This window comes from Ambystoma mexicanum, chromosome 7q (genome assembly GCF_040938575.1).
Source record: "Ambystoma mexicanum isolate Mex_15411 chromosome 7q, UKY_AmexF1_1, whole genome shotgun sequence".
Lineage (NCBI taxonomy): Eukaryota > Metazoa > Chordata > Amphibia > Caudata > Ambystomatidae > Ambystoma > Ambystoma mexicanum.
In genome coordinates, this window is record NC_090941.1 from 943,294,097 (window position 1) to 943,317,607 (window position 23,511).

Here is a 23,511-nt window from a genome sequence, read left to right on the forward strand (position 1 = left end):
CTGCCGAGTGTAAAGTGGCACCTGTTGCTGCAGTTTTTGTACTTTTTCCCCGTCCACCACAGGTGAATCATTTCTGGCCCCTTTGAGCTGGCTGTCCTCTACCTTTTCCGAATGCGGAGTAAAAGCGAAAGGATCTACCCCTCCAGGAGGTTCCTGAGGGGCGATTCGGAGTCTGTCGGATTGCAGCCCCAAGAGATTTCTCTGCTGCCTTGGATGTTTGTAATCTCTCCAGGCTGTCATCAGCCTTCTTACCAAACAAAGAAGTGCCATCAAAGGTCATGTTCAAAAGTCTAGCTTGTACATCTGGAGCAAAACAAGACTTCCGCAACGACGCAAATCTGCGGATTGTGGTACTTGCCGCCATGGCCCTGCTGATACTGTCAGTAGAATCAAGGCCTGTTTGAAGGGACTCGCACATTGCATCTTTTCCATCCTTGATGATGTTTAAAAATGCTTCCCTTTCTTCTCCTTCTGGGAGACAGTCGGCCGCTGATGAAGCATACTCCCAAAGTGTATGGCTGAATCTTGCAATCGTGCAAGTGGCGTTACTAGATTGAAGCATCATGCTACATGCTGAAAAGACTTTTTTTGACATAGCATCAAATCTTTTATCATCCCTATCCTGTGGACTAGTAGGGTATGCAGATCTACTGTTTGATGAAGTTCCTGCTTGTACAACCAAACTCTCTGGAGTTGGATGTTTGCTCAAATATTCAGGATCTGTAGCAGATACCCAGTATTTAGCAGACAGTCTCTTGTTAACTGCAGGGATAACTTCAGGAGTTTCCAAATTTGCAGACACTTTTCTTTGCAGAGCAGAATGAAAGGGGACAACAGGATCCTCCTGTGGACCTTTATCTAAAATATCAGTAAGGTCATCCTGCTGAAAAGAGGGTGTAGGTGTAGACCACCCCATGAATTTGATTATTCTGGCCATCAGAACCCTATAAGGGGTCTCAGCATGTTCCCCAGGGTCTGGCTTAGCAAACTCTACTTCTGGAGAAGTATCTAAACCGCTTGCCTCATGTAAGGAGTCTTGAAGGTCCTTCAACCTGTTCTCTTCAGAGATAAATTCCTCTGGTATGGTTGAAGTGGTCCTTTGTAAACCAAAAGGTCTCTCATGATCAGAATCCTCCCCTTCCTCATATATTGAGGACAAGGCTCTAAAATAGTCAGACCTAGGATGTGGTTTAAATCCCATTTCTAGAGCAGAAGGAGCCAAATTTGTTGTCACTGGTTGTGAAAACGTCGAGGTTGTCGACATGGAAGTCACAGGCTTCGACAAACTCGAAAAGGGTGTCGAAAAAGTTTGAAGAGACCTTGATGTACTCGAGAGGATCGGAATCCTACTCTGTGTCGTCGAAATAGTCGATGGCATTCTCGACGTCATGGTCGAGGTCCTCGACACCTCTACTGTAGTGACAGTTGTAGGTCTGTCCTTTATCGGAGTCAACAGTGGCGCAGATTTATGAGTCGAAGAAACCTTCGGCGACGGCGTCGACGACGCGGTCTTACTGCCTTTACTTGAGGGTTCATGACGCGCTCGGGTAGTTTCTCTCGCCGGGTGCAACGATTCGCAGCGTTTTGATTTTTCGGGTCTTTCACCCAGGGTATCACCTTTAGACGTCTCCCAGGGGGTCGAGGCCGCTTTCTCGAAGACGCTAAGCATTTTCTTATGGAATTCCTCCCACTTAGCTGGAGAGCTGTGTTTCGTGGGGCAGGTGACCCTTTCCGGAGAGACAGAAGAAAAAGAGGGAGATATACAACGCCTCTTCTTAGAGTGTCTCGATCTCGAAGACTGATGGGAACCGCTTCGAGATCTTGAACAGGAATGTTTCTTATGACGACGAGGAGACGAATGTCTCGACTCTGCCGAAGAAACTTTCGAAGGAGTAAGAGATTTAAGAGTCATACCTCTTTCTAGTTTCCCCTTACGCTCCTTCAAGGCTTTCGCCGTCATGGACATACAGTCCTCGCATTCCGAACAGTGATGCTCCGATCCCAGGCACCACAAACAGATCCTGTGAGGATCCCTCAACAATATTTTCTTCCCACAGTCACAACACTTTTTGAAGCCGGACCGAGGGGTTGATGGTTCGGATGAAGAAGCCATCGAAATAAGATTGCTTCGAAGAATAAGTCTGAATCTTCCTGAAGAAAGAACTGAGCAACACGTTTCCGAGGCCCACGAAGCGCGGAAAAACAGAACTGAGCAACGGACGCTGCGCAAGTCTATTTATACGCACAGTGACGTCGGCGCCGAGACGGAGGCTGTCGAGGGACATCAACTCGAAGGACGTCGATGCGCAGCGCCCTCTACTGAAAAAATTTCCGAGACCAGCAAACTGGGATGGGTAACATCAAAGATAAGGAACACGTCGGAGGACACAATCCCTTTGAAAGCTGTGATACAATTTTTGTGTAATTATTTATACTTTTTTTATACAGATCTTATAGATTTTTCAAGAATGCCTGCTTGTATGGTTTTGGGTTGCCGTTCTAGGAGCCATGTCAAAAGTCAGGGTACAATCCTGCATACATTCCCAAAGGATATTGATTTAATAAGAAGATGGGTTCGATATTGTGGCTTTGCGGTGGACGAGATTGAAAGGAGAGCCCATACTCTCTTGGGAGACTTGAGGGCCAATCGATTCCGCATCTGCAGCCTGCACTTAACCGCAGATATGTACGACCAATCGAAGTACACAAAAAAGCGTCGACCCAGAATGTTTCATAAATTGCTTCCAAATGAAATTCCAACTGTATCGATGCACACGCTGCCTCAGGTGAGTCCCGGATGATGAATTAGCTGTAGGCGGTAGGGTACTGAATAGGTAACTTCATGAACGGATTGGTGCTTTTGGTGTAAATGTGTCTTACTAAAGTTTGCATATTTACCAGATTGTATAACATTTTAACTGTACCACATTTTACTATACATCTGCCCCTGGTTTATGGAGCCTCGAAGTAATTATGACCATGGAAAACAATGCTATAGTGCCCTTCAAAAGAGGTATCATTTTTTCGTAATTGGTTGCTTGACATGTCCATTTTTGCAGGAAAGCATACTGACGGAAGCACAGACCCACGCAAGTGACAAAACCACTGACACATCCAGTATACCAATGCCCTACAGACTTGCAGAAGTTCATATTCTCGACAGTTGGATCTTCCCACATATCTAATGCAAATCTAATTTTCCCTTTTACCACTTCATGACAATGCACTGAAAATGAAGGAGCAAGATTCTGCATCCATTTATTTTCCAGAGTCAACAACATCAAGCGCCTATCAGGTATTTTTATTTCACTTTTCAATTACGAGAATGTATTATGCTTGGAATTTCAAATAATATGAAATTGTTTATGTATCAAGTTGGTTGTTTACACTAGCTGTCATTTATGGGTTTCTCTTTATATGTACCATTGTCTGCATCCCATTGTCTCTGTTCCATTTTGCTGTTTTCATCCGTACTAAAACAAGTACTGTGTTACATGGGGATGCTGGTACTTCGACTACAATTACATTGTCCTTTGCATCTGGTCCAGAGTATGATGTATGCGTACTATTAGACAGTGACATTCATATAAACGTGCAGTGTTTCAAAGTTTTATGATTTTAGTTCTAACATCACACTTCCTCCCTAATGCACAATACATTGCAAAATGTTTGAGGCCAACATTACAATCAGTATGTTTTGCACAGTGTTCTCTGATCAAGTACACTTGCCATCAAACAGGTGAAATTTGAAATGTATATTTTGACTAAATGATGTACACTGTTGGCAAGGGTATGTGTGTATGCGCTGTGTGCAATGAAAGATTTTAATTTCCAATACGTTTGACTTTTGTTTTTTTTAATGAATATTCTATTCAAGGAATGTACACAAGGTGTGGAATTAGAAGTGGAGGCACATGGATCAGAGCTGGTGGATCAGCTTGCTGGTGCGGTTGTTAGAGAGAAGACCACAGTTTCACAGAAAATCAAGAAAACAAGGGCAACTAACAAACAATTTCGTTTTGAAGAAGTGTTTTGGGCTGGTGTTTTCTTCATAACATGTTTTTGTATTTATAGTGCAATCTGCTCTATGTGTGCTATACATTGAGCATGTTTTTACAAAACATCTCCTAGAGGTCCTGAAGGAAAAGAAGTATAAAGACACAGACAACAAAAGAAACCAAAGATGTCGCTTGCCAAACAGATTTCCCCATGGAGCAACTACTATTTGAGGCGCAGCGTGGTCCATTCAATAAGTCCATTCAGACTTGTGATGCTTATGCCCAATGGCCTGAAACTGAATTGAATGTGACCGGCAAAGCCAGCAAAGTGTTCTTGGACCATTGCTACAATGTGAGAACTCGACAAGATGAAAATGAATATAATGAAGATGCATTGGAATTCCTTGCAGACCACTTGACACAATCTACACCCGCAAAAAAAGGTCCACCCAATAAACATTCTAATTTGACGGTTTCTCCAATTTGTGTGCAAATAACACAAGCTAACAGAGACTGAAGCTTCAACGCAATTGACCGATGAACTTGCCAAAGATCTCGACTTCAGTTTGGCCAATTTGGGTGATTTGTCCACCACAAGTGAGTCACAAACCACATTCATTCAGGACGACTGGCTAATAAAGGAGCAAAATTAAATTGTATTCGACAGCTGCCTGGTAGACATTATACTGATGCTGAAATGCGTCCATACATTGAGGGGGAAAATATGCGGGCAGCTATTGGTGCATGTGTCTCGTGTATTACAAGGCACTAAACTGAAAATGCAAGCCAGCTGTGTCAGCCTCGTTCATACATTTCCATGGTCCGCCCAGCCGATGCTGGGCAAAGTGCCAACTGGAAATCTATTATGTTCAGCAGCTTTACTTTTCAGTGGCCCGACTTTCATGTCCAGTTTCTGGCAATTTGTGCGAGCTCAGCTCCTTGCTAAAACCCAGTACTACAAATATCAAAGGGAATTCTTATTCCCTGCTATTAGTCAAGCCTGGAAAATTGAACAGATGTCAATTGAAAGCACATTCTCTGGCAAACGGTTCTGGTTAGCTGGCGACGGACAGTGCGACAGCCCCAGGTTTTCAGGTAAGTACTGCACATACCACTTTCAAGATATGGAAACTAAAAAAATATTGAGTTCGGAGATCATGCAGGTGTCCCAATGTAAATCCTCAGTGGCCATTTGGAAACATGTTTTTTATAAAATCCCTCTAACATCTTCAAACAAGGGGAATGCAAATAGACATCATAGCCACTGACAGACATGTTTCAATAGCCAAGGCCATGCGAGAGCAGTTTCCAAACATTCGTCGTCAATTTGATGTAAGGCACTTTGCCAAATCAGTGAATACATAAATCACAGCTGCTGGTAAAAAAAAGGTTCGGAAAATATTTTACAGTCGTCTCAGTCTTTCAGCAACCATCTTCGGTGGAGCTCCAAAACTTGTGATGGGTCTGTGGAAATTCTACTTGTAAAATGGCGGTCATTGATGCACCACTGATCCAACGTTCACTCATGGACAGAAAACCAACATTTTCACGAATGTGCACACGGACCGTTATCAGAGAAATAGGAACGAAAGAAGAAGTGGTTGGTGCCATGTTCAGATCGTGTATGACAAAACTCTTTCAAGAGACCTAAAGGGACTCTCAGAATTCTGTAACACCAAAGATTTGGAGGTGTTCCACAATATGTGCCTAAACTACAGGCCTAAAAGGTTGCATTTCGGCATAGACAGTATGCAAGCCCGAACATTACTAGCCGTATTAGCGCATAACGAGAACCTAGGTAGAGAACAATCGAGAACTGCCGGAAACTCTGGGATGCTTCGTTACACCTTGGCTTTTGCAAAACGAAGCAGAAAATGGGGCAAAGCCAATATACCAGGAAATGAAATTTGATTTTGTGAAAGATCTCACTTTAACAGTGTTGGCCATGCATACTCATGGAATGGATCCTGATTTTGTTCATAGCACACACAAAATACCACAAAACATTGCAAACCAGCCCCGTCCACCTAAAGTTGAACTTGTTGTACAGTTGACTTCCTGGTATAAATGAATTGCAGCAGTGTTCTTAATGTCCTCACTATAACTTTTGGGATATGGTCCCCAATGTTTCTACATTGTACACCAACAATGGAATGCTATTAAACTCGAATGTCAATGCTATAAAAAGTATTAAGAAGTATTTAATTATGCAGATTGAATCCGGTTTATGATTCATTAATTTATATCTTTTGCCTTCCCTTCGTTTATATTACAGGTCCTCGAACGATAACATACATGTCTGTGGTTGCTAGGTACCTGTAAATCCCTCTGCTAGACCCAAACCACATATGCAGTGCATGGCTCTGACGTTGATGGCCTAAATTGTCTTTTCATATGTATCTTCTTTGTCAACTTTTTGCCCTGCTCTTTTCCTCTTTCCCCCTCAAATGGACCAGCGCGATCATCTGCCCTGCTTGGATCCTCGGATATAGGTAGACTTATGTTGCTTTTTGGGAGAATATATTACTACATGGGATAAGAGCTGTGATGTGGGTCCTTGACAGATCAGGGCAAAGGAGGGTCAGATGGATATCAGCATGAAAGGAACTGCAGGGTCTGAGCTGGTGGGCTCAGACCTGGCGGGGTGGATGTTGTTAATGCACGGGAAGTGCAGTGGAGATGAATGGGCACTTGGATTTCTAAGCACATTCGTCCACGAGAACAGGGCACGCGCAGATGTGGCAATGTGGAGGAGATGTGTGGGCTGGCTGAGCGAGGCGCTGTGGATGGGAGAGCTGCATTTGTACAGAGATGGATTTCCGGGCCTAGCAGAAAGTTGTCATTCGAGATATGTCATTCGTGCTATTTCAAAATGGTTTCCTAATGCTGGGCTTGAAACTATAGTGTACTTGTTATTTGCGATGGGGTGTGGTGTAACAGAATGTCGCGGGGGTTGGCTACGCCTCCCTCCTTGGCTATTACATATGTTATGGGTAGAGAGTGACGAACGAGGGGGCGGGGGGCAAGGATAGTCTACTTCCCAACACTAGTAAGATCGTTGTCTCTGTCTTCCCTCTGTTCCCCCTGCATTGTCTCGTCGCACCTTGAAGCACTTGTGCATTGGCGCGTTATACATGCAATATAATTTCATCATATGCTATCACGGTCTGTTTCAGACAAACACATGGAATCTTAGGTCACACCATACTTTCAGTGGCTTGTATTATCTATTTCACTGACCTTCAGTGTAACAGTTGGATACCAGCAAACAATTTGTTTATTTTTCGAAAATATTTCCAATGCCACGTTGGTCAGCCAGGCTCATCGCTCCCATGGAGTGAAGGTCACTTCGTTTGATGTTGCTTGTGGGGAGTTCACACCGACACGTCTTGTACAGTATGTTTTAGATTTATGGCTTTCCTTCACAAAAATCAAACCTACCAGGCATACACGCTCTTAAGAAGCTTCAATTGTTATTCGATCTTGGACGAAAGGGAGGATTTGCTATGGCTTGAAGGGCGGAAGGTGTCGAATACCCACAAAAATTATAAGATTTACTATTTTAAAACTGGTCATTGGAACATTTACTTTAATTTTATGAAAACCGTTGTTATGAGCGGACATTCTGTGTAACACCAAGAGAATGGAAATACCAAATATTATGGAAGTTGAACTATTCAGTTTAAAGACGAAAGAGTAAAGGTTACATTTTGTGACCGGTATTGCTTACTTACATTGTTATGGGTTGTTAGTTGGAGCATATTGTGACGATTATTCATCGACGACCCGCAAACACAACCTGTATGCAGGCTTGTGATATCTAAACCACTTCGTCCCATGGCATATCATTGTGTGCTGCGTTCGCTTGTCGAAAATTTTATTTTGTCAGTTCTGTTACATTTTTAAAAAAGGTAGCAGGCGCCCCTCGCTAGAAACAACATGGCATGATAACCTGTTATGTTTTTTTTTCACACTGAGTGTCCACAGCTGTGTGTTTCCATTGTTTGTGGTTTGTGTTCGTTGTTAGGTTTCACCCGGTGCAGAATTACAGGGTAAATGGATATATTTGAATAAAGAACGGCTACTAAAATATATTTTTATTATGTTTTCTACACAGCTATATTTTGCCGTTCTGCAAAATCCAATGGTTCCAGATACCGACAGATGGTTTGTTCAGTCAGAAGTGGCAGATACGCCTAAACAGATGGATTTCCATTACGCTGATGTGAGACGATCACCTGGGACCGATATGCCATTTGGTGGTATCAGCGACAAGGAGCAACCCGTCATCGTTGACAGTGGTCTAGCAAGTTGCTGATGCGAAGCCTGGCGTTTCAAGGTGCGTCGAATGCGCATCTTCTCCCGATAGGAACACTGTGTGCCTCATGATAACGTTTTGATACTATAACCCAAGGACTTTCAATAATTGGTGGTAAATAGAAATCAATGATGTTCTCCGAGCGTTTTTTGTGAAATAAAAGCATATTATAAATTGCAGAGTATTGATGTTTCCTTTAAAAATAGTGTTTTCCATTCCAACTTGGGACGCGCTGTGCTGTGAGAGGATGTGTGTTGATATTCCGGGTTCTGCATCAACTGACGTTAAGACGTAGGTGATGACTGGGCGCGTTTTGTTACGCTGCCCACTAACATCATGAAAATAGGTGGAGAATATCGCTAGGAATAGTGATGGCGGCTTCAGGGGTGGGTGATATGATTTAGTGCCGCAGGGGCCCTTGAACTCAGGGTGATCGATCCACGGATAAGATTAGCACAAGATGGCCGCGCCCGCTTGTTGATTTTCGTGTGTACAATTGCGGAAAACTAAGGTAAGGTGCATAGGAAATGTTTTTACAAACGATCACAGTTTGCCTAAAACCACATGCCCGAATTCTCGGGACAATAACATTTGTGAGCACACTATTCCTTTAACAATTGTCATTTTAGGGGTTCTGGAACCGCTTCAACCTGGTGTTACAAGTCAGCCCACTTGTGGCAGCCATAACTACCCAGAGGTGTAGTGTTTGCGATTCTAGCTTGATAAGCCTTTCTTTGTCTGGCAGGGCTTCAGCCGACACCAGAAGAGTGCCAGCTCTCTTTCTGGTAGTGGTGACGACTAGTGAATCAGGTTTTAGCTGACCCCTAATATGCAGAGGGTCTGTGGGCGCTGGCCTGAATAATTCCTTGATTCTGGGGTTAACCACCCTTGTGAGTCTAGGCGCAAGTAGGAAGGGCTGTATATGCATTTGTACAGACGGTACCAGTGGGATAAACTGATTGGCCGACTTCCTGTCTCCCAGAACTTCCTCCACAAAGTCCTTGTCTACGTGTGCCTTTTGGGTGTCAATACTAAAGAGTTGGGCAGCTTTCAGCAGCAGTTCATTGTATTGTAGTTGGTTGTCTACAGGAGAATCTGCTACAGGCTGGTGGTTCTGACTATATAGGTCCCCTTGAGAGCCAGGGTCTTGTGACCCTGAGAGATCCACATCATACATGTCGTGAGAGGGGTCTTGATAGGTGGAGGCCAAGGGGACTTAGGCAGAGGTGCTAGGCTGTGGCTCAAGAAAAGATTTTTTAGCAGGGGGTTGATATTTTGAAGACCCTGGCTGTGAGGCATCTCTAAGGGACATCAGGTCTTCTGGATGGTTGTCAAAGTCAACAAAGCATGACATCCTCTTTATAATTCTGTTAAATTGTTCAGGAGTATAGTCACATGAAGGTGGGAAGCCCGACATGGTAGGGGTGGCTTGTGAGGGTACCTGTTCCTTGCGATGCATAGCCCCTGAGAGTTTGTCTATAGGGGAGGAAGAATTAATAACCTGAATGCTTTTGGAGGACATAGGCGTTGAAGATTTCAACTTTTTCGGTGACTGTGTTTTTAACAGGACAGCAGGGATGTGTTTTTTTAATGAATTCTTGCATTTTCAGCATATGTTTAGGGGACGCGGAACCGCCTTTCACTGCCTGTTTTTTGTCTTGCGAAAGGAGGGCCTTTTTATGCACGGGGTCCCAACCGAATTTGGCGGCCGGTTTCTGCAGTCTGTCATGAGGCGAAGGCATAAGCGATGGTCCAGAGGACAGGGAAGACCTAGAGGCTTTTTTCGGACACACCGTGTGGGCTTCGATGCTCAACGTTTTAATCAAATGTTGGCCGTGGGCTATGTGCTTAATGTTCTTGGACGTGTTTGTGCTATGGCTGCCGGGTGTTGTCTCCGTCACAGAGCCGCCGACCTGCTTATTGGAGTGGGGAGCCCGCAAATGGGGTTCAGACAAACCCTGGTCGCATTTGGCGTCACTCAGGACACCGCTACTGCCCTCACTGGAGTCCTTCTACACGTCGATGGCGGCTTTGGCCTGCATTGCATGGACGGCCCAGCGCTTGGCGCGACGATCTTCGAGTGTTTTCAGTCAAAACGTTTGCAGGACTTGCAAAGCTTTTCAGGGTGATCCATAGGGAAACAGTAATTGCACACTCGGTGCGTGTCTTTCCACAGGAATTTTTTATGGTAGTTTGGGCAACATTTAAAAAGGTGTTTTGTCTATTATAAATGGAAAGGGCAGTTACGTGAGGAAAAGGGTAAGGGGTGGCAGAATATGCATTCTCTAAAGAAGTCAGTATGAAAGACCTACCCCCTCTATCCCTACAGTAGAGGACGGAGCCTGAAGATGCCTGTGAAGGCCGCATCTGGTTGGCGATTCAGTCAAGTCGTAGACAAAGGAATTGTCCGTCGAGCAGTTGGATGATGCTGCAGCAAAACGGACCACAAATAAAGAGAACTCTACAAATAAACTTTTAACTAGTCAAAGCATCAGCCTGGAAGGAACTCTGTAACTTGCGATGGACCACGATGGTGGAAAGAAAGAATCTGAGGGACCTCGATGCGTGAAGGACCATGGGTACAGTACACATCACACTAGGGATGGTAATTACTAACACGCCCTGTCGATGTCTGTTTTCAACTTTCGAATACAAATCTTTTAATACGCCGTGACTACCACTAGATTTAGGACTATGCAGAGCATGTGGTCTAAGCAGATCCATGAGCCTCAGAACCAGATGATCATCAAAATTATCCGTACCAATTACTGGCCTGAAGTAGTTCAAGCGTGGGTCAGTCCACCCATTTGAAATAGGGAACCAAAGTTATTCCGGTGCACCAGTGCAGGCACCCCTCAAATAGGGTGGAAAATTAGGCTGGAGCTCTGAATACTCTGACCCCCCACAAAGGGAACAATGATCATCAGAGAGAATAAGCTCCCTGAATGGTCTTAAGTGAATAATAAAAAAAAAACTATAAAAAAATGCCGATTTAGAAAGACTGCTCTGTGACCACAAAGAGCGGTCTTTCTAAATCGAACTATCAACCCCTGCGACGCACTAGAGTGCACACAGGGGCGGACAGGCGCGGCAAGACCTGGAAGAGGTGTTGAGGGAGTGTCTGTGTGCATGTGTGTGTGTATGAAAATGAAGGGTGGGGTAGTGGTGAAAATGAAACTGTTTGTGTGCAGGGGAGTGGTGTACTACGGATGGACGAGGGGCTCAGGGGGGGGTAAAACCCCACACATTAAAAAGACAAAGCATAATCTATGTGCTTTTTCAGGCTTTTGAAGGAAAAAGACACAGAAACCACTCAATAGGTCGGCTATGCCGGAAAATCTACCCAGAGGCTGATGAATCAAAAATAACCAACAAGCAAGCCTGCCCTCCAGCCTGCAACCCCTAGAACCGCATCTCAGGTGGGTTGAAGAAGCAGATAACTAAAGCAGGAAGAACCAGGTGCCAAAAGTAGACAGATTTAGACCCACATCCAGTAATTCTAACATGTCACCCAAACAGATACTACTTGCTACCACAGAACCTCAGAGGTTTGGAGGAAAAGGAAGAAATAAGCTAAATCAGAACAGGCACCCCCAATCCAGCGAAACAACACCGACACAATCCGCCAGAATGTGTGAGATGGGCCTCACCATCACAACTAACCAAATAGTGTTGGGAGGACTGAAAGGGAGATCCATTGCAAACATGTTCCAATGTTCTCAACATGACACACTAGAACATTACAAAGAACAGTCCATGTGCCTTCAGCAGGCAGAATGTAGGAACCCAAAGAGTGTCAGCATCCATCTTTTCTTCACCATGGAAAGGGAAGAGGCTTGGGAGATATCAGAGCTTCTGCCTCACCTATCATAATGCTAGATCCCAACATAGATCACTGAGGGCACAACCAACTGTCCACGGCTTATGACCACCCTTAATCGCCACATTTAATACGTTCTTAGTAACTGTCTTACTATATTGAAGTGAACTTCTATATTAGTTATATCTCGGCCAAACTACTTTACTGCTAATTATCTCTGCCGATGCTTTGTGGTAGATAAATGATGAAGTTTTGAACTTCATTGCCCAACACTCTTTACGCCCGTGCGCCCTGTGCAAACGCGCTTCACACGCAACGCAGGCCATTACTGTTTGGCCTGTTTGCTGCCTGGGTTCGCGGTAGTGGTCAAGCCACGCTGTTCTGCTGTTTCATCAACGCAAAAGGTATTATCGTCAGATTGCATCTCTGTGACTCTACTGATCTCATTTGTGATCTTATTGAGATCAGGAATAAACATGACAAATGTTCATTATACAAGGGACTCTTTGTTAAGTATGAACATCAAAAAGGGGGCTTTCTCCCTTCGCACATTGTTAAAAACCAGCGGGTTGGGTATAGAAAGAAATAAAGCTGGTAGTATCTGCTCTGGGCTACATTTAGATTCTCATATCCCAGTCACAGCCGCACTGTTAAACACCAGGTCAGCGGTTGTCCATGCCACAGAGATCTCTTTTTTAATTGAGAGTCATAAATTGGACGTTTGGACTGAAACCTGGTTTAGGGACACCTCTCACGCCATGTTTCATTGTCTGATTCCCGAGGGATACACTATTCAAAATATTAATAGACAGGGCAAGTTGGGAGGAGGAATTGCAGTCACCTACCAATCTCAGCTAAACATTGACCACTTTAAATCCATTCAATGGGACCCTGCGTCAGAGATCGGTGAAATGGCTCTTACTGCTACCCCAAGTACTCGGTAAGGATCCTGCAGATTTATAGGCCCTCTGGGCTGGCGGCGTCATTCTTAGGGGGCCTGGACGATTTTCTTGCCACAACAGGTACTAAATATAAGGAACTATTGTGTACTGGTGATGTAAACATCTGATTGGAGGATCACACCAAGCCAGACTCAAAACAACTACACAAAATCTTAGCTCAACATGGTGTCAATATTAGTCCACACTCACACAAACTGGGTCATTGTTTGGATGCAGTTTAAGCCAGAGGGAAGGAGATTGGTATGATTGATACACTCCCCATTTTGTGGGCAGACCATTATCTTAGGCTGTTCTCTATGAAGGCAGTCAAATATGAAACTACTCCCTCCATATCAGGTGGGGCTACCCTTAACCGGAAAAAAAGGAATTGGATACTATACCTGAACCTGAACTGGGGAAGGCGCTGTGTAAGTATGGTGTATCACAAGGGTGTGATGCCCTATTTCAACAGGGGACTCAAATAATGAGTAATATCTGTACTAAATATGCCCCCTTTAGAGCCATTTCCTCCAGAAGCCCCTCCAAGGTCTAGTAAACTGCACAACTTTCTGAGCTTAAAATGGAATATTAATACCACGAGAACAGATGGTATCTTTTAAATTTGCCTGAACATGCCTCAATCATAAAAAGCTATCTTCAGAGCAAAATCTAACTTCCTGGCAAATAAAATTACAGCTGCAGCAAATCGCCTGCAAAAACTATTTATAACAATTGTGAATTTTGTCAACCCTAACACGAATATTCCAATGAAGATCTCATCTGTAAACTATATTAATGGGCTGAATATGTTCTTTAGAGAACATTGTTTGAATATTCAGAATAATATCAGGCTCCAAATAGAGCCAGTCAGTATACCTCACTTGAATGTTGTTAATAAAATCAAAGAAACTTCTAGGGCCTTGGGAAGTGTAACGACTGGGACAGCCCAGTTTAGTTTTTAAGCAGGCGTCAGGGTAGGAAATTTGTAGTCTTTTGTCACAACTAAAACCTACAAATGACTCCCTTTTTCCAATTCCTGTATTAGTTGCTAAGCAATTATCATCAGAATTGACTCAATTTGTGACTGAGTTCGTAAATGCATCACTTACCCAGGGGATGATCCTAGACCCTTTGAAACTGTCAGTTGTTTCCCCACTGTTAAAAAAGGCTTGTCTTGATCCCGAGGACTACAATAACTATCGTCCCATTGCTGGCCTTCCCTTGCCAGGAAAAATGTTGCAAAAGTAGCCACAAGCCAGCTACAGAACTATATTGAAGACAAGGGTTTTCTTCACCCTCTACAGTCCGGTTTTCGGCCCGGATATGGGACAGAGACGGCATTGGTGGCGGTATGGGACAAGATGTTGCAGGCAGGGGATGCAGGTAAACTCTCCCTGCTTGTAATGCTCGACCTATCCGCTGCTTTTGATACGGTGGACCACGGCATCCTACTAGATCGCATTAAGAATTTAGTAAATGTAGATCCCTGTTGTCTTGGATTGGTTCAATTCCTTACTCGCAGGGCACAAACAATGTGTACAGGTGGGAGGATTTATATCTGAAATCCTCTGTCAATTCTGTGGTGTGCCACAGCGGTCTGCACTTCCCCCTATCATTTAATATTTATCTTCGCCCATTAATGGAGATTTCCTCTCATACGCTGATGATATGCAGCTGTACATTCGGCTTGACGATGTGGAAGACGCTCTTGCTAAGGTAGCCAAATGCTTGGAGGAAATAGGGGTTTCGATGGTACAAAACTGGCTGCAACTTAACCCCGAAAACAGAGGTTATCTTGTTTGGACCTAAACATCTACTAGAGAGGAAAAGCAGCCCACCTCCAGCCCGGTTTCTGGGGTACAGCCTTAAATACGCCACTAAGGTTCAAAATCTCAGATGTCAGAGTGACCTGGGCTGCAGTGGTCAAGTCTCAGCCAAAGTACAATACATTTTTTACAATATTCATGTGCTACGTCAAGCACTTTTTTTACGTTCCGGATACTGACCGTGCTTTGGTTGTGGGAGCTCTAGTTAATTCCAAACTAAACTAATGTAATGGACTCCTACCTGGAGCTCCGGCCAAACAGATTTAGCGCTTACAAAAAGCACAAAATGCAGGAGTAAGATAGGTATTCGGCGTATCTAAAAACACCTCAACCTTAGGCTTCCGCCGCTCCTTTCACTCGCTAGCGGTAGAGGACCGTATAACATTTAAGATGGGGTGTCTGGTGTACAAATGGTTCCATGTGTTAAAATCATGGCGAAAATGGCCGTGGACACAAAATACTGCGGCAAAAAGGCTGTGGTTTTGCCGCTGCAATCCATGTAAAGGATGCGCAGGATACCCCAGCAACCCTTGGACCCATTATACCATTTAAGGGGAGCGGGGGACACCCCTGCAACCCCCGCTCTCTTTAAATGGTGTAATGGGGTACACCTTTAATGGGTCAAACCACAGTATTTTTGCCGCTATTTTTTTGTACAGGCAATATTTTTGCTGTGATTTTATCACTGCATACCGTACAAATGTATCAATGGCTTGGCACCAAGCTACTTAATGAACAAGCTGAACTTGTATTATCCTGCTGGGGCTTTAAAGTCGGATGACAAATTCATGCTTGCTATTCCCAGGACAAAATGTGTCTCAAGAGGAGACTGCAGATTTTCAGTTGCTGGGCCAAGATTGTGGAACAGTCTCCCTTTGAATTTAAGAAGGGCTAACTCCCTCCTGACCTTTAGAGCATGTCTAGAGATTCATCTCTTCAAATAGGATTTTTTTTTTTTATCCTTCCTCTCCTGTGAATTTCAATGGCATAACACTGATATGACTGAATGCTCTCTATGTTAGTCCACTGATCCATCTGCGCCAGGATTCGATTAAGTTTGTTGTGTGCGCGTAACGAATAATTGAAAATTCAAATTTATGCCCACATCTTTAATGGGCCGACTAAAAAAAGTCCACCTGTACACGCTCCATCTATCATACGAGGTAACGCAAGGACCTAGCAAAACCAACTAGGCCTCTTTTACATATATTTCAGAGACACAAAGATCCCCTCGTAGACAGCTTGGGTGCAACATATGCATCAGGAATTCCTATACAAGACTACTTCTATGGCCACTGAGCAGATCCAGTAATGGTCCATACATCTCAGGAAGTCCCAGAAACTCCAGTAAGTCCCAGAAACTCCAGGAGCAGTGTAGGCCGACCTAACGGATGCCCATGAATGCAAGAAGGCCAGGGTCAGGAACCAGCTACCCTGCTCGGTATGACTACGAGGCAGGACTATGACTACGAGGCAGGACCAACCCATCAGCAGGAATACAGAAGATTGCCAAATTCCCATCCCGGGGTTGCTTCACATACAACCACCAGCCTATCTGGTTCAGCAGGAGACGCATTATATCACTCAAACCTGTTACTATGCGAGCCACAGAGTGTGAAGAGCACCCCTCGCCCCCACCCAAGACTGATCTGCAACTGGAGATGGGCAGGAGGCGGTACCCACAGAGCACTTCACCTTAACCCAATTACCTTGCTGCAATTCTCAGCGATGCCACAGGACCCAACCTGCTAGGGCTGACATGGTCAACGAAGAAGAGATATCTACAGGCTAGCCCAGAACAGAAACGAGGCACAGCCAATACCTGCCAAAAATACAGCATGCACTAACACCTATTGACAGCTGAAATAAAAAGCACCAACACCTGAGAGTTCACATCTTCAGCGTGACTCAAACCACAAGCCAGAGGTCTGTGGAGACAAGGGACTACATGAAGTGCTAACAGTGTTCACCCAAACCAAAATCTCAACCCTGATCCTGCAGAAAGCATGTTATCAACACAAACAACCACTACGGTGGAGGTTTGGAGACCCAGGGCCACATATGGCCGAATACTGAACCAAATTGCAAGCCCTATGACCCCAGAGGAAAAGAAACAACAGCCAACAATAGTGGGCTTGTCTTGCCAAATGTCATAGGTGCTGTACTACTAGTAAAATGCTCCAAGACCTCTAATCTCTGTACCCTATGCCTTCCCAAGGCGATATTGCCATCTTTTAGCTGAAGCCGGAAAATCCCTACCCACCTCCAGAGGGACTGCAGCCTTGCATGGCAGACAGGAACGAAACACTGTGCATCTAAACCTTCATATTTGTTTGTATTTAACTAAATCCACAGACGTATGATACACAATTTCAAGAGTTAGCATGTCGGTACTGAATCCCATCTGTAGGGCTCATAGTTCAATGCCCAAACCATTGTGCTATGCAGATTGCACCAAACAGCATCCCCAGGGTTTTGTGTGGGCTGAGCGCCATAGGTTTGGTGTGACAAAGCCTGTTTTTGTGTTCTTTTTTCTTTCTTGCCAAAATAAGTTTGACCACAGAAATATGCGGGTGTCAGGCTATGACTGTTTACGAAGAATGTAGATTGCAGGTCTCGTTTTTAGTGAAAAACATTTGTACAATTATATTGAAATTCCATAGAATGTCCCATGTCATCTCTGTGGCGTGACCTTTGCAGGTGCAGGGAGAGGCATCCGTGGCCACACACAAGCCTAGGCACCCACGGAGCTCAGCCCACACAAAACCCTGGGGATGCCCCATACTCACAGAGCATGGAGCCGCCCTATCCTCCTGAAGATCGGGCTAAGGAGGAAATAACCAATCATCATGCTTAGACTCCCCAAACCCAGCAGTAGGATCAAATATTCAGGAAAACAAGCGACCGGCCCAGCCAGCCTCTCCAGGATGCCTTGTCCTGAATAACAAAAAGCAAGGCATCCATCAACCCCCACCCACAAACCTGGGCACCTCTGGCAATCAACCCAGCAGACAATCCCACAGTGCTCCATACTCCCCAGGCCTGGGGCTGCCCTCCTATCCTGAAGCCAATGGCTAGAGGGGACGTAGGGTGAAATAACAAAACAGCATTCTCAGACTCACCATCCCAGCAGTGGGGTAAAAACATGAGAAAAACAAGAGACCAACTCAACTGGCCTTTCCAGGGTTTCCTGTTGGAAAGGACAGAAAGCAAACATGAGGATTATGGGACAGGTCAGGTACTTTGTACCCTTGTCTGTGAGGGGAGGGGCTATAGAAAATATTTTGGGAAAAGGTTCTATCGGAATTATATGATATGATATGGCATTTATAATGCGCCTATGCAAAAGTGTTTCAAGGTGCGACGAGGCAAGGGAGGGGTAACAGAGGGAAGACAGAGACAACAATCTTACTAGGACAGGTGACATTGAGATTGCGCAAGTACAGTGGAAGGGGAAAGGTGCGGGGAGGGCAGTGCAGTACATGGGAAAGACAGTTAAAACATACATAGAATAAATAAAAGTAATAAGTAAAAGTGCGGCCAGCTGGTGGCAAGCGCAAGGATAAGTGCAGACATCAGGTGTTGAGTGCTGGTAGGGGACTGTAGGGATACAGAAAACAGTCCCCAAGTGTGGGACCGAGATCAGAGGGTGGCCAGGTGACCAGTGCAGTTTCAGTTTCAGCCAGGAATTCAGCAGGGGAGAGAAGGAGAGAAAGCAGAAGCAAAGAGGAAGGTTTCGAGGTGTTTCCGGAACCGGAGATGGTTCACCTCAAGTTTCAGGGAGGCCCCAGCTGAAGAAAGAGATCTACCACCAACTCGTTGTTGGTGAAGCGACTGACCCTGAGGGTGTTGGAGGTGGATGAGCGAAGAGCTCAAGAAGGAAGATATTTAGGAAGAGAGAGTTGAAGGTATTGAGGCCCCAGTCTCCAGAAGGCCTTGTGGACAATGTATAGGGCTTTGAACTTAATCCTCGCAGTCACTGGGAGCCAGTGCAGAGATTTCAGTCCTGGAGAGATACGACCCATGGGCTTGAGGCCAAGGACAAGTCTTGCAGTCCTGTTCTGAATGAGTTGCAGAGGGCAGAGAGTAGAAGCAGGCAGATTCACAAAGAGGCTGATGCAGTAGTCCCGCCTAGAGAGAACCAGAGCTCTGGAGACAGTGAGATTCTGGGGGAAGGAGAGGAAAAGAAGAATACCCCTGAGGAGGTGCTGCTGGTAGTGTGACTTCTTAGAGACGTCAGAGATGTGAGGAGAGGAGAGTGTGGAGTCGAAGATGACCCCAAGGGTTTTAGCCTCACAGGTGGGAGCAGGAAGAGGGCCAAAAGAGTCCGGCCAAAGAGTGACAGGAAAGGAGGGAGCAGGCGTGCCAATGAGGAGAATCTCAGTCTTGCTGCCATTAACGCAGAGATCATTGGTGGCACACCACTTCTGGATAGCAGACAGACAGTCAGAGATGAGAGAATGAGAAGTAGTGGCGGAAGGGAGCCTGAAAATGAGTCGAGTGTCATCCGCATGGCACTGAAAGTTGGGGCAGAGAGCGGCAATGCGGTGGGCAAGAAGTGTCAGGTATTGGTTAAACAGCCAGGGAGAGAGGTTAGACACCCCTGAGGAACAGCACGGGTAGAGATAGAGGAGAGGAAGGACCCAAGTTGGACCTTGGAGGGTAGATCGGAGAGGAAAGAGGTCAGCAAAGCCAGGGTCTGATCGGTGATACCCAGGTTATCACGGAGACGGTTGAGCAGGATGGCATGGTTGACCGTATCAAAGGCAGAAGAGAGATCAAGTAAGATGAGGACACAGTGGGTGTTGGAATCAAGGTTTGAGAGCAGGTCTACATGGATGTTCAGGAGAGCAGTTTGCGTGTTTCTGGCAGCTCTGGAGCCAGACTGATGCTCATGGAGACAACCAACAATGCAGATCACCTTCATAGGTAAGTACTCTGATGAGGAACAGTGATGTGGAGGCATGGCCAGACTGTTTTTGGAACAAATGTCTATTTATACAGAACAATCTTAATTCACTTACCAAAACCTCTTCTATCTATACATCCAGAATCGACTAGCCAAACCCTTGCTTAATTGTGGGCTAGTAGCAGCCTGTGCTTTGACCTGTAAAATTAGTTTTCTCTGGGAGTTGCTTTTGGCAAGAGGAGGGTTAAAATCCTGCCCTTCCTTGTTTTCATCTGTAAAATCAGTGCCCTTTTATTTGGACAACCTTGCCAGTATTGTGAGGATGCATTACTGCAGACAGCAACATTGTCCTGCATAGTGATATAATCTTGGATTGACTCATGAGTGAGTGACAACAAAGTGGGCAAATGTCTGTGGAATGTTGACAGTTGGAGTGGAGAGAGACTTTTCCGAGGAGAGTTGGTGAGTGGTTAAAAGCCTTTGGTAAGAAGAGGGTCCTATTTAAGGTAGGCGCTGGACATAAAGGTCTGGATCAGGCCTTTGATTTGGTGGGTTTTTACAATGGATGCCATTTTTCAGGTAGGATTGTGTAAAGTCTGTGTGTCAGTGGATAGGTACCGACTAACAAGGACTTTTCCCAGGGGCTGAAGATCATGGGCAAGAGATTGGATCTCTGTGGGACTCCACAGTTGATGTATTCAGGAGGTCATCAGGTTGTATCCTTCTGGACAAATTGACGCTGGTATAGTAGGCAGAGGTTGTACAGGGTACAATGGGCGTCATTCTAAGTTTGGCGGTATCTGGGAGGTAAATCCGTCGAGATACCACTAAACTGTAATACCGTTACCACCACTTGGTCCGGCGGTATTACCACTGGATTAAAAGTGGCGGTAGGTGATGTAAGTCCCTATTAAATGACGTCCATTGTACTCCATGGGGGATTTTTGTCAGAAAACAACGGAAAACTGCCAGATTTACCTCCAGCTCATAGCTGGAGGTGAATACTCCAACTTTCAGCCGAAGTTATAGTAGGGCAGTGCGGTAATGCAGCAGTATACGGTAATATCGCCGAATTTAACCTGCACCCCCCAACTTGTAATGAGGCCCAATGTTCTTTCAGGTACCCATGATCTTGTGCATTAGGCTGAAAAGGGCTTGATGGTCTACTGTGTCGAAGGCTGCAGAGAGATCGAGGAGTATCAGGAGGCAGGAGTGTGTCATTGAGGATGGGCCTATAGGGCTGAATGGGGTTGGGGACGTCGGATGCACCGGCACATGCAGATTTGTGACAGTGCATCCGACTTGCTGTACTTGCGGGTGCCGGGCAGCCCTCCAGGAAAAACCTGGTGGGCTGTCAGGCACCCACGAGCACAGCCCGTAGTATGGCAGCCCCAGAACTACGGTACTGGCATGCTTACCGGTACCGTAGTTCCCGGACCGCCATTCTTGTAATGAGGCCCGATGTGTACATGGCGTAATGCCTATCTTTATGTTTATTAAATACTCAATTGAGTGCATTTCTCATGACTCTTCTCTTGACATTGCCTTGTTTTCATTACATGTCAGAATCAACTGTGAGTAGGTTTTCTCCACAAATTGTTTACTTCTTTCTTATGCTTTTCCCTTTCAACATTGGTGAATGTTTTGCAGACTAGCATCCTGCATTGTATGTAGTAATTGCAGGGTTCGAAATTGCTGGGAGCTGGTAGCTATTTAGCTCCTGCTTCTAACCTAGGAAAGCCTGGTTAGTTTGATTCCAACTGTGACCAGGGGCTACTTTTGGCTCCAAGACCACTGTCGACCTAAACAAACATGCATAAGAAACATTAACATTGAGTGCTTGAGAATGTCGATAAAGAAGAATTAGAACAGATATAGTAAACATTTAAACATAATGGATCAAACATAATGGGCAAAAGGGAAAACTGTGCATCTCATGTGAAGGTTAAATTTGCTGTGGGCTGTGTCCTCGCTCTTGACTCCCTAGCTGTAGCTCCTGCCTGTTGGGTGATGCTCGACACCCAGGAGCTGTTTTTGGCTCCTGCTCCTTGAATATGAATTTCGAGTCATGTACGTGTTAAATTTACAAGTTTTGAAACATTTTATCAAATGTGCATTTTGTGTATTTACGAATTTGCAGTGACAGTATCACACGAAGAAGCTCAATGCATTTTCTGATGGATGCAATTGTTCAAGTGTGCAGAATTACCCTTATCCACTTTAAAGCACTATTGCAGCCAATCACATGAATACAGTAATATTGATACAACCATATGGGTATTAATGGAAACTGTGCAACTACTGAAAATGAAAGACTCATAGAAACACTTGCCTGGGCCTGTAAATAGCAGAGGGAACAGAGAGAGATGACCTGTAGTTGTCAAAATTAGGTAAATGCCAGCATCATTTGCACTCCTTACACAAAGGACACTGAAATGAAACAATTTGTTTTATGTTACCATATATTAACATGTTACATAATACAGCAGTAGTTGGCTGGGCTGCATTGAATCCTAAATGTAGCAACAAGTCTCAAACACAAGCAAATGAGAAATTCAGTTAACCAGTCACTAATAATTTTTGTGGCCGCTACTGTAGGAATTCATATTGTAAAACAGATCAGAATGGCCTGACTAAACACCAGAGTGAGCACAGAGGTCTTCGTGGAGCCCTTGGGAGAAAAAGAGCTCACAGGGCTGAGGCAGGAACCTTGCACCTTTAGGCTCATATGGACTTGGAGATGTGTTGTACTGTGGTGAGAACGAGCTACGAGCGGCCGCTCACCACCTCATTAGGGAAGGAAAGGCTGAACTGTATTTCTGATATGCGATCGCGACATCAGAACGTGACGATGCAACCAAATATAAATCAATTATTCTTTTACATTTCGGATGCCCGCAATCCACTGAGCATAGCAGTGTCCAGGCAATGTTTTGAAAGGACCATTGCTGACTGCAGAAATGTGTCTAACACACAAAGAAACGCTGATGAGTTTTGAGAGGGAAACACGGTCTATTTGGTCACTTTGTCTTCTTCTCATCCTTGACATGAGGTGAATATTGAACTGGCCATGTGTGGCCTTTCATATCACAAACAAGCCCGGGCTCCTATTTTTCGGAAACAGCATCAGCATTTCCTATGGACTGTTAGAGAAGTTGTTGAACCGTCTTCACACATACAAGCTTATTAATTACCTTACAGCTTATTCTTTGTTCACTGTTACCTTGTAATATTGGGACATATTCAAACAAGATTATGAAATGATGTCTCTTTTTCCCCATATATTCCATATCATATTGGCTTTGGGTACACGGAGAACTGCAAAAAGGTTTACTTGGTAAATGTGTTTTTTACAGCTCCCTCTTTGATTACCAAACAACTTTTAGCCTATGATCCTCATACTAATGCAGCAGTTAAATTGTTTTGCAGCTGTTTTCCCCAATAACAAACCATAGTAACAATGTGATTTTTCCATGTTATATTTTGGTTCAATAAAACCATCTAATCGTAACTATCTATTGTATGTAATAGTACTTTTTATGTTTAGATCCACAAAATGGTACGCCTCAAGAATATGAATGCTATGAACATAGAACACTGAATGTGTTCACTTAGTAATTCCTCTGTCCTGACTATTTACACGGTTGAAAGGTGTTTTCCCATTGAAACATGTGTTGGCATTTTTTATGACGTCTTGTT

At 44.6% G+C, this 23,511-nt stretch overlaps 1 protein-coding gene across 4 annotated transcripts in view; it reads right to left on the reverse strand.

Moving 5' to 3' along the window:
* The window catches only part of ALG8 (ALG8 alpha-1,3-glucosyltransferase), a 496,629-nt gene that overhangs the window by 19,350 nt on the left and 453,768 nt on the right, over nt 1-23,511 (reverse strand). For all 4 annotated transcript variants that reach the window (XM_069639932.1, XM_069639934.1, XM_069639935.1 and 1 more), the window contains one exon: nt 22,145-22,242. In XM_069639932.1, the coding sequence (XP_069496033.1) occupies nt 22,145-22,242 (98 nt within the window). The remainder of the gene's footprint in view (nt 1-22,144; nt 22,243-23,511) is intronic.